The sequence below is a fragment of the Eleutherodactylus coqui genome, chromosome 8, assembly GCF_035609145.1.
Source record: "Eleutherodactylus coqui strain aEleCoq1 chromosome 8, aEleCoq1.hap1, whole genome shotgun sequence".
Lineage (NCBI taxonomy): Eukaryota > Metazoa > Chordata > Amphibia > Anura > Eleutherodactylidae > Eleutherodactylus > Eleutherodactylus coqui.
The window spans coordinates 197,498,670-197,511,250 of NC_089844.1; the positions used below are offsets into that span (position 1 = coordinate 197,498,670).

The window sequence follows — 12,581 nt, forward strand, 5'->3', positions numbered from 1 at the left end:
AAAAAAAAAAAAAAAAAAAGACACACAAGCTAAAAAAAAAAAAAAGGAGATACCTTTGCTTTAAAGTGACTCTCTGGTCCAGGGCAGGGGGGGGGGGGGAGGTATATTACCTGTAGTTTTCTGCTGCCCCTCTGATCCACCGTTTCAAGCCCCGTTTTTGGCCGCCCAAGATGAAAGCAACCACTTTATAATAATCTCTGACTGACCTGCACTGATCACATGAGCAGCCCTGGCCAATCAGGGAGCAGGTTTAGTGCATTACGTAGTGATACACATTATGTCAAAATGAGAAACGGATGTCCATCCAGTCAAGCCTATTGCCTACCACCCTATGAGGGTCCAGAGGTAGACCCCAATGAGGTAGAAGCCAGTTTACCCCATTTAAGGTGAAAAAAATATATAAATCCTTCTTCCTGACTGCAATCTGGCAATCAGAATGCACCCGGGATCAACGCCCCTCCTGAGTAATCAGTGATATAATATGTGCTATTGTAGGGCTGTTCTCTCACAGGCACTTTTTACCGCGGCATTTTGAACGCCACGGTATTTGCGGTAGAAGGCTCCCATTTCAATAGGGGCCTTGCAGACATGTGTTTGAACGCGGCGCTGGATGGCCCTTTCCAGCGCTGCGATTTTCGAGCGCTGTCTGCTGTATTTTTCTGCGTTAAGCGCACCTCATCACAAATCACAATGATGGGGTGCACTAAAACCCGCAGTTTACCGCAGGTACCTGTGGCAGAAAACAAAAGTAAAATTGGAAGAAAGCTTCAGGATTGAAATTGCGCGCTTTGCAGCGTCCATGTGCGAGAATGGCCCAACGCTCAAGAAAGACGTCTAGACCCCTCTTATACTTTTATCAAGTTCTCCATCACCACTTCTTCAAGAGTGTTCCATAGTCTCACTGCTCTTACAGTAGAGAACCCCCTTCTATGATGTGCAGAAACCTTCTTTCCTCTAGACGCTGACCCCTAATATATCTATACATAGTTATTAGAGCTCCCCCTTGTTACAGTCCTGGGTATAAATAGATGATGGGAGAGATCTCTGTACTGATCCCTGTTATATCTATACATAGTTATTAGAGCTCCCCCTTGTTACAGTCCTGGGTATAAATAGATGATGGGAGAGATCTCTGTACTGATCCCTGTTATATCTATACATAGTTATTAGAGCACCCCCTTGTTACAGTCCTGGGTATTATAGATGATGGGAGAGATCTCTGTACTGACCCTGATATATCTATACATAGTTATTAGAGCTCCCCCTTGTTACAGTCCTGGGTATTATAGATGATGGGAGAGATCTCTGTACTGACCCTGATATATCTATACATAGTTATTAGAGCTCCCCCTTGTTACAGTCCTGGGTATTATAGATGATGGGAGAGATCTCTGTACTGACCCCTGGTATATCTATACATAGTTATTAGAGCGCCCCCTTGTTACAGTCCTGGGTATAAATAGATGATGAGAGAGATCTCTGTACTAACCCCTGATATATCTATACATAGTTATTAGAGCGCCCCCTTGTTACAGTCCTGGGTTTAAATAGATGATGGGAGAGATATCTGTACTGACCCCTGATATATCTATACATAGTTATTAGAGCGCCCCCCTGTTACAGTCCTGAGTATAATAGATGATGGGAGGGATCTCTGTACTGACCCCTGATATATCTATACATAGTTATTAGAGCGCCCCCTTGTTACAGTCCTGAGTATATTAGATGATGGGAGAGATATCTGTACTGACCCCTGATGTATCTATACATAGTTATTAGAGCACCCGCTTGTTACAGTCCTGGGTATAATAGATGATGGGAGAGATCTCTGTACTGACCCCTGATGTATCTATACATAGTTATTAGAGCGCCCGCTTGTTACAGTCCTGGGTATAATAGATGATGGGAGAGATCTCTGTACTGACTCCTGATGTATCTATACATAGTTATTAGAGCACCCCCTTGTTACAGTCCTGAGTATAATAGATGATGGGAGGGATCTCTGTACTGACCCCTGATGTATCTATACATAGTTATTAGAGCGCCCGCTTGTTACAGTCCTGGGTATAATAGATGATGGGAGAGATCTCTGTACTGACCCCTGATATATATATACATAGTTATTAGAGCGCCCCCTTGTTACAGTCCTGGGTATAATAGATGATAGGAGAGATCTCTGTACTGACCCCTGATGTATCTATACATAGTTATTAGAGCACCCCCTTGTTACAGTCCTGAGTATAATAGATGATGGGAGGGATCTCTGTACTGACCCCTGATGTATCTATACATAGTTATTAGAGCGCCCGCTTGTTACAGTCCTGGGTATAATAGATGATGGGAGAGATCTCTGTACTGACCCCTGATACATTTAGGCCTCGATCCTCCTTACCCACGGACATGAGGCCTGAAAAAAGATTTAACTCACCTGTCCAGACGCTGCGGGTTCCCGTCCGTCACAGCCAGATCTTCTTTCCCTCTGCCCGGCGGATGCATTTGGCACGCCGGCAGCGTGCCGCGCGCATGTGCCGTTCACTCTTTTCCTTTTTGAACTCCTGCTCTCCCGCGCCGGAGAGCAGAAATTCAGCTGCGGGTGTACCGCGGGACTGGAAGGCTTCCATAGGCTTCTATAGAAGCCTGCGGGAGACCCGCAGAAAATGGAGCATGCTGCGTTTTTTCTCCCGTGAGAAAACGCAAATCCATTAAAATGCCATCCGCGGGTGCAAATTTCAATTAAATTGACTACGGATGGCTAATTATTCCCGATGGGCAAAATTAAATGCGGATTCCGTAGCGGAATCCTCAACTCAATTTTGCTAGTGGACATGAGGCCTTATACATAGTCATTAGATCGCTCCTCGGCCATCTTCTTTCTAAACTAAATAATCCCATTTTCGATAGCCTCTCTGGGTATTGTAGTACACCCATTCTATTAGTTTAGTTGCCGCCGTTCTACCCGCTCAAGCTCTATGTCCTTCTTGAGTACCGCTGCCCAAAACGGTCCACAATATGCCATGTGTGGTCTGACCAGTGACTAGTAACAGGAAGAACAATGTTCTCTTCATGCACCCCTAAACCTCTTTTAATGCCCCATGATTTTATTTGCCTTGGCAGCAGCTGCCTGGCACTGGTTGCTTTGGTTAAGCTAACAGTTCACTAAATCCCCAAGTCCTTCTCCATGTCAGTGTTCCCAGTGGTTTCCCATTTAGTGTGTAATGGTGACATGTATTTCCTGCCTGTGTGCAGAACCTTACATTTATTACACCACATCTGCTATTTTTCCAGAACCAATGCTCTGTGGGAATTGGATTGATGCAGTGGTGAAAAAAGGAAGGAAGGTGAGCTCCTCTTATGAGGATCCGGTGTGGAGAAGAGCCAAGTGTAGATGCCAGTGGGTGATGTCTTTTGGTAATAAGTGAGAAGGATGCGTACGTTACTAGTCCTGGTGCTGCCAGATCAGTGACTGCAACCTGTTGGGGCTAGCCAGTATAGAAGTGGAGAGGAAAGGAGAAAAAAACACTGATCTGATGGCGCGACCCGTTCAGACAGACGTACGGAAGCTTTAAGGTTGGGAGGGAAAATGTATTTAGAATGGAAGCCAGCGAACGATACGCACAGCGTTCTAAGGCAAGCAACCGATTTATATAATCGCAATGGTGCTGGTAAACCAATAGAAACAATGATGTAAAAAGGAGTCCAAAAAGATGAAAGTGATAAATAACCTTAGATCATCCACTGGCTTCCATTTTAAATACATTTTCCCTCTATAGACTAAAAAACTTACGCATGTCTGTCCAAACAGGTCGCGCCATCAGATCAGTGTTTTTTCTCCTTTCCTCTCCTCTGTGGGAATTGGGTAATGTTAAGATCACTTTGGCCACCTTGGACAGCTGGAATCAGTACCTGGAACTGGTGGGTTGGAGGGACGGCAGAGAACAACTACTGCAGGTAATATATCCTGGAACTGAACTTACCCCCAAAACTGGAGGGTCGCTTTAAGTTAGTATACAAGAAAAAGCTTTTCACGCGACGGGTTATGGGTATGGTGTACACCCCATCGGCTCACCTGAAGCAGTACCGTTCTAGGAATACGCCCAGCGTCAGATCGTTCTTCCCATAGAACTCCATGGTGACAATCCTGGAAGGAGAAGAACAATCCATCATTTCCTTGTATTCAGCAGCATCCAACACTTCTAGTAACGTCTACTCAGCACGACCGGTCACATCCTACTTCCAGCAGTCACTAGTCAGGAGTGCAGTCAGAAGTACAGGGACTTACATTTACTCAACTGCTGACATCAGAAACTAACCAATATCTGATAAGTGGGTGTGGCCACCAGGAGGCGGAGCAAAAGATTTTACATCAATTCAGAGTAAATGGTGAAAATTTCTGGTAGTAATACATGCCCGCTCATGGCGAATAATCAGAATGCAGCAAATGTATCAATAAGCCAAATTGGAGAAGATCTGGGGTGTGTGGGTGCGCTGCCCTGCGTCTGCCTGAGCATCATGGGGTGATGCAGTGGAGAATACCCGCCTAACCTAAACTCTCTGCTATGCTTTGCTTTATGTTAAGCCTCGCGCTGTGTTGTTGGGTGTATGACGCGCACTTCTTTGTTTATCCGTCTATTTTATTATGGCTAAATAAGTTTCTTTAACCCCTTCCCGGGTACATTTACGTCCTGGAGCGGCAGGGTATGCATGCAGAGAGGTCACGGGGTGACCTCTTTTCATACAGCGCGGGCGTCAGCCGTTTACTACAGCTGACACCTGCGGGCAATAGCCACGATCGGCCGTTTACGGCTATTAACCCTTTAAATGCCGCTGTCAATTCTGACAGCGGCATTTAAATTCCCCGAACGATGTGCAGGGGTCCCATACGGCCCCCCCGCGGTGAGATCAGGGGAGCCGTGCAGGTGTCATGGCTCCCAGGAGCCTTCTGAAAGGCAGTCTTCTAAAGCAGCCCTGGGGCCTATCAAGCCATCCCCGTGGGGTGGCTTGATAGGCTGCCTGTCAGCATTACGTCATACTGCAGGAGTGATCAAAGCATTGCATATTGTAGTCCCCCAGGGGGATTTAAAGGTAAAGTTAAAAAAAAAAAAACAAAAAAAAAAAACACTATAAAGTTTTTTTAATTGTAAAAAAAAGTTATAAAAGTTTAAAATCGCCTCCCTTTTGCCATATCTGTAATTAAAAAATCTAAATCATAAAATAAAAAAAAAATTAAAAAAAAAAACACATTTGGTATCGCCGCGTCCAAAAAAAATAAATAAAGGCCAGAAATGCACTTTCAGTTACCTTGTCTCCCAGAAAAAAACACAATAAAAAGTAATCAAAAAGTCGTATGCATTCTAACGGAAAATACAGGACATCCCGCAAAAAATTAGCCCTCGCTCAACTACGTTGACGAAAAATAAAGTTATCGCGCGCAGAAGATGATCGCAGAAAATAATTGAAAAAAATTAAATGCCTTTGGTAAAAAAAAAAACACAGTAAAAAAAAAAAAAAAAACCTATACAAGTTTGGTATCGTAGCAATCACACTGACCCATGGAATAATGTTATCATGGTGTTTTTGTTGCAGTTTGTGCGTCATAGAAACAAGACGCACTGAAAGACGGCGGAATGTCGTTAAATTTTTTTTCATTTTACTCCACTTAGAATTTTTTTAAAGTTTTTCAGTACATTATATGGTACTTAAAACGGGACCATTGAAAACTACAACTCGTCCCGCAAAAAACAAGCCCTCCTACAGCGACGTCGATGGGTAAATAAAGGAGTTACGATTTTTTTAAAGGGGGGAGGAAAAAAACAAAATGGGAAAAAAAAGGGCCGCGTCATGAAGGGGTTAAATAAATAAATAACGTATCAATAAGCGAGAGCCAAACGCCTCCTTCACTTCAACTGGTGTAAGACACGCCAATGACCTTCATAATGGTTACAGAGGTAAACGGTGTGACTCCCATTTACGGGAATACATCGATTTATATAGTAACATAGTATGTAAGGCTGAATGAAGACATTGTCCATCTAGTCCAGCCTGTCTATCCTACTGTGTTGATCCAGAGGAAGGCAAAAAACCCCAAGGCCAGAAGCCAATTAGCCCTTTTGGGGAAAAAATTCCTTCCCGACTCCCTAATGGCAATCAGACTGTTCCCTGGATCAACCCCTAATAGTTCCTACCTGCCTGTATACCCGGATTAACAATTAACCTAAGATTTATATCCTGTAATATCCTTCTTCTCCAGAAAGACATCAAGTCCCCTTTTAAACTCCTCTATGGATTTTGCCATCACCACTTCCTCCGGCAGAGAGTTCCACAGTCTAACTGCTCTTACAGTAAAGAATCCCCTTCTATGTTGGTGATGAAACCTACTTTCCTCTAATCGTAGCGGATGTCCTCTTGTTACCGTCATGGTCCTGGGTGTAAACAGATCGCTGGAGAGATCCATGTGTTGTCCCCTCATGTACTTATACATGGTTATTTGGTCGCCTCTTAACCGTCTTTTTTCTAGAGTAAATAGTCCCAATTTGGATAGCCTCTCTGGGTATTCCAGTCCTGTCATTCCATGTATTAGTTTAGTTGCCCTTCTTTGAACCCCCTCAAGCACTGTGACATCTTTCCTGAGCACCGGTGTCCAGAATTGTACGCAGTATTCCATGTGAGGCCTGACAAGTGCCTTATATAATGGAAGGATAATGTTCTCATCCTTGGCCCCTATACCTCTTTTAATGCACCCCAAGACTTTATTTGCCTTTGCAGCAGCTGACTGGCATTGGTTACTCCAGTTTAGTCTATTGTCCACTAATACCCCCAGATCCTTTTCCATATCACTTTTCCCTAGTGGTACCCCATTAAGTGAATATTTGTGACATCCGTTCCTCCTGCCCATGTGCATAGTCTTACATTTATCAACATTGAACTTCATTTGCCATTTTTCTGCCCAAGCCCCCAGCTTATCCAGGTCCGTTTGTAGCCGCACATTGTCCTCCGTTGCATTAATTATATTGTATAATTTCATGTCATCTGCAAATATTGATATTTTGCTGTGCAGCCCCTCTATCAGGTCATTGATAAATATGTTGAACAGAATGGGGCCTAATACTGAGCCCTGTGGCATCCCGCTAGCGACTGTGGTCCAACCAGAGTATGAGCCATTTATTACCACCCTCTGCTTTATATCATTGAGCCAATTTTTTACCCACTTACACACGTCTTCGCCCAGTCCGAGCTGCCTCATTTTGTATATTAGCCTATTATGTGGCACGGTGTCAAAGGCTTTAGAGAAGTCCAGATATACGAGATCAATAGATTCTCCCAGGTCCAGCTTAGAGCTTACTTCATCGTAGAAACTGATCAGATTTGTCTGACATGAGCGACCCTTCATGAATCCATGCTGGTGAGGAGTTATTCCCTTATTCTCCTTGAGGTACTCATCGATGGCGTCTCTCAGAATCCCCTCGAAAATTTTTCCCGTTACTGAAGTGAGACTTACTGGCCTGTAGTTACCAGGCTCACTTTTATATGATCTTCACCACTCAAGTAAGGGTGACTGAAAAGCCTGGGAAAGAAGTGCAGCAGCAGCTCTGACCACTCAGGTCACAAAGATGCTTGGAGACAGCTGTACGTGGCGGCGGGGTGGAAGCCACTGCGCCTCTCTGCACTAGTTGTTTGTAGTCAATCAGGGACAGTCACGAAGCGCTTAACGCAAGAACTAGGGGGCATGAAAGCTGCAAACTTGGTACTTTGTAGTAATATTTTTGCACAAAAAATAGTAAGTGTGGTGCTAAGCAGCGCCCCCCGGGTGTAAGGAGGGTGTGAGGGGTTGGTCATCAGTACCTTCACCTGTGTAATGCGCCTCCATATAGCAGTCTGGCCGTCTGCATGCTTTGGCTTCGCTATCACAGCCTCTCTTTTCTTCATACTCACCCCAGTTTCCACTCCCCTTAGATTCTGTTCCTGACACTTAGAATGTGTCAAATGGGCGGTCCCCACTGCTCACCAATCAAATCTGGTTTCAACCTTTAAAGGGGTTATTTTCAGAATCACCAATTATCCTGCATCCAGAGGATAGGGGTAAATTGCTGATTGGCAAGGATCCCAAGCATGAGGGTCCAGAGTGTTCAGTAGTGATCGCAGTGCTGGCCGTGCATGCACATACAAATTCTGGAGATAGCTGAGCGCTCAAAGAGACATGTTTGGCACATCCATTGAAATAAATGCACGGCAACCAATGCATTAATTACTGAACGCTCTAGACCCATGTTCTCAGGATTGGGGCGGTCCAAGTGGTCAGACCCCTATAAAAAGCAAGTTATCCCCTATCCTGTGGACAGATATTGTGAATACCCCTTTAACATTTGCAGTTGGGGACCTCCCACTTGACATTGCAAGTTCCGGGAGAGCTAGTATGGGGGGGGGGGGGGGGGGGAACAGGGGTGATTATGAACAAAAGAAAGCTGCAATAAAGTCAGTGGAGCCGCAAAGCTCTTCAATGGCTGCGCTCACATGAGAACATGGCAGAGCCTCTAGACCTTGTTGGGCCACCCTCAACTTATAGCCCAAGTTGTGATGTACTACACATAGAAGAGCTGCCCTACAGAATCTGGGAGTAAATCACATCAGTTATGTGAAGTACTAGTAATAATTAGGAAATTATAGTACCAGTGTTCTAGTACCACACAGCTCTGCTACATGCTCGTGTCACACCCACACACAGCTCTGCTACATGCTCGTGTCACACCCAGCTCTGCTACATGCTCGTGTCACACCCAGCTCTGCTACATGCTCGTGTCACACCCAGCTCTGCTACATGCTCGTGTCACACCCAGCTCTGCTACATGCTCGTGTCACACCCAGCTCTGCTACATGCTCGTGTCACACCCAGCTCTGCTACATGCTCGTGTCACACACAGCTCTGCTACATGCACACAGCTCTGCTACATGCTCGTGTCACACCCACACACAGCTCTGCTACATGCTCGTGTCACACCCACACACAGCTCTGCTACATGCTCGTGTCACACCCACACACAGCTCTGCTACATGCTCGTGTCACACCCACACACAGCTCTGCTACATGCTCGTGTCACACCCACACACAGCTCTGCTACATGCTCGTGTCACACCCACACACAGCTCTGCTACATGCTCGTGTCACACCCACACACAGCTCTGCTACATGCTCGTGTCACACACACACACACACACACACACACACACACACACACACACACACACACACACCGCTACGTACATTGTTAATCTCATACAACAGGGATCCGAAGCACCACAGCACTGGAAATGAAGGACCTGTAATAAAGTCACTGTCATGCTCCGCCCTGATTACATGACAGTGACGCTCACCCCAAGGTAATGACATACATGCTCTGCCCCTGATCACATGAGAATGTCCTCAAAAGGTATTTTATAGCCAGTGAGGGAATTACATGCTCCACGCTTCATCACATGAAGCTGAGGTCATCACAGGTCCTGCAGCTTTGTGCAGATTTCAGGCGGACTACAAAGCCTATGCGGCCTAAGTTGCTATAGAATACTAACGAACACCTAGTCGGACAGCAGCCTTGTGCGTACAGGACCTGTGAGGATGTCACTGTCATGTGATCAGGGGCGGAGCGTGTAACTCCCTCATCGGGGATAAGGACCTTTGATGAGGTCACCATCATGTGATCAGGGGAAGAGCATGTAAGTCACTCACAAACCCACTCACTACTCACTCACGGACGGACAGGTGGTTGTTAGTATTTTGACTGCTGAGTCTGACAACCCCTGCTCCGCTGCTGTGTCTAAAGGTGGGCAACGTGCAAAGGCATCCGGGCTCTCTGTGGTTTTATGATGCAATATCTGACAAACAGTTGCAGTTTTGTGAATTTCTTCCACAATCACCCCGAGTTCAGCATTTGTGAGATCATTTACCCAGTATATCCTGTAATACACCCAGGCAGCTCCCACGTTCACCTTCTTATACTGTCCCAGTGACTTCTGGCAAATATCTGCGTGAAACGCTTTGCATAAAGCCAGCTGCTCGGCATCCGTTTAGTTTACCATCGAATGAACTAGTTTACAGACCAAATTCCAGAAAAGTTGAGCAGCTGTGTAAAATGTAAATTAATGTAAAAAAAGAATAAAATGATCTGGTAATTCAAAGATTAACTCCTTTAGAAATTGATGGCAGCAACACATCTGACAAAAGTTGGGCCAGGGGTAACAAAAGGCTGGTTAAGTAAGTGGCACTAATGAAAATCAGCGGGAGGGTCAGTTTTTTATGTTAATAGGGGAAGAGAATCTCAGAAACTCGGATGGTCACCAATCTAGAAATTAAGAATCAATTTCAGAAAAATGCTCCTCAATGTAAACTTGTGAAGACTTGAATCCATGACTTCCCAGAAGAAGAGTTCGGAGTGAATCGGCCGCCTGCAGTCCGGATCTTTCACCACATACTGCATCCATCACAACAGCATATAGTTTATAGTATAGGTGCTTTCCCTAAGGAGAAAAGATAGCGTCTCTGCCCCCCGTCCCAGGCCTCTCACTAGCAAAGCCAGACTCCTACTGTACACTGATGAGGGGGAAAAACCCTGAAACAGCTGTCTGTATATGGAGTCTAGCTTTGCTTTTAATGGTATGGACAGCGCACACATCTTGCTGGCACTACTGTATCAATGCTGAGCCGTATATAGGAGGTTGTAGAACATCTGCTCCATGCAGAGAACGTCTCTTTCAGGGAAGACAATGCTAAACCCCATACTGCATCCATCACAACAGCATGGCTTCACAGAAGAGGAGTCCAGGGTGAACCGGCCGCGTGCAGTCCGGACCTTCCATCATATACTACATCCATCACAACAACATGGCTTCCCAGAAGAAGCGTCTGGTGTGAATCGGCCGCCTGCAGTCTGGACCTTCCACAACATGCTGCATCCATCACAACAGCATGGCTTCCCAGAAGAGTCCGGGGTGAACCGGCCGCCGGCAGTCCTGACCTTCCATCATATACTACATCCATCACAACAACATGGCTTCCCAGAAGAAGCGTCTGGGGTGAATCGGCCGCCTGCAGTCCGGACCTTTCACCATATACTGCATCCATTAGAACAGCATGGCTTCCCAGAAGAAGCGTCTGGGGTGAATAGGCCGCCTGCAGTCCAGCCCTTTCACTACATACTGCATCCATCACAACAGCATGGCTTCCCAGAAGAAGAGCCGGGGGTGAACCAGCCGCCTGCAGTCTGGATCTTCCACAACATACTGCATCCATCACAACAGCATGGCCTACCAGAAGAAGAGTCCAGAGTGAACCGGCCGCCTGCAGTCCAGACCTTTCACCACATACTGCATCCATCACAACAGCATGGCTTCCCAGAAGAAGAGTCCAAGGTGCACCGGCCACCGGCAGTCCATACCTTTCATCATATACTACATCCATCACAACAGCATGGCTTCCCAGAAGAAGAGTCCAAGGTGAATAGGCCGCCGGCAGTCCAGACCTTCCATCATATACTACATTCATCACAACAGCATGGCTTCACAGAAGAAGAGTCCAAGGTGAACCGGCCGCCGGCAGTCCAGACCTTCCATCATATACTACATTCATCACAACAGCATGGCTTCACAGAAGAAGAGTCCAAGGTGAACCGGCCACCGGCAGTCCAGACCTTCCATCATATACTACATTCATCACAACAGCATGGCTTCCCAGAAGGAGAGTCCGGGGTGAACCGGGCGCCGGCAGTCTGGACCTTCCACAACATACTGCATCCATCACAACAGCATTGCTTCCCTGAAGAAGAGTCCGGGGTGAACCGGCCACCTGCAGTCCAGACCTTTCACCACATACTGCATCCATCACAATAGCATGGCCTACCAAAAGAAGAGTCCGGGGTGAACCGGCCGCCAGCAGTCCAGACCTTTCGCCAATAGGAAATATTCGCCACGTTATCAGCCTGCAGTCCGTCCCTTTCACCCCATACTGCATCCATCACAACAGCATGGCCTACCAGAAGAAGAGTCCAGAGTGAACCGGCCGCCTGCAGTCCGTCCCTTTCACCCCATACTGCATCCATCACAACAGCATGGCCTACCAGAAGAAGAGTCCACAGTGAACCGGCCGCCTGCAGTCCAGACCTTTCACCACATACTGCATCCATCACAACAGCATGGCCTACCAGAAGAAGAGTCCACAGTGAACCGGCCGCCGGCAGTCCAGACCTTTCGCCACTAGGAAATATTCGCCACGTTATGAAACAAAAGAATCCAGCAAATCTGCCCGAGGCCTGTGAGCAGGCAGAATCCTACATCAAACAAGAAGGGAACAACATTCCTTCCCTGCAACTCCAGCAATCGGTCTCCTCACTTCCCAGAAGAGGGAATGCTACACAGCAGTAGACATGGCCCTGCCACAACCTTTTCTGAGATGTGTTGCTGCCATCAATTTCTAAATGCGTTTACTTTTAAATGGAAACATCCCCCCCCTCCCCCCGATGCGCTGTATGTCCTGTTGGGAATAAAACCTGGTTAGATGAGATCTCCAGATCATTGCCTTCTGGTTTTTCTTTCCATCT

The 12,581-nt window shown here is 46.4% G+C and overlaps 1 protein-coding gene across 4 annotated transcripts in view; it reads right to left on the reverse strand.

The window, feature by feature from the left end:
- Window positions 1–12,581, reverse strand: part of PIKFYVE (phosphoinositide kinase, FYVE-type zinc finger containing) — a 201,609-nt gene that overhangs the window by 113,891 nt on the left and 75,137 nt on the right. For all 4 annotated transcript variants that reach the window (XM_066577221.1, XM_066577220.1, XM_066577223.1 and 1 more), the window contains one exon: window positions 4,067–4,138. In XM_066577221.1, the coding sequence (XP_066433318.1) occupies window positions 4,067–4,138 (72 nt within the window). The remainder of the gene's footprint in view (window positions 1–4,066; window positions 4,139–12,581) is intronic.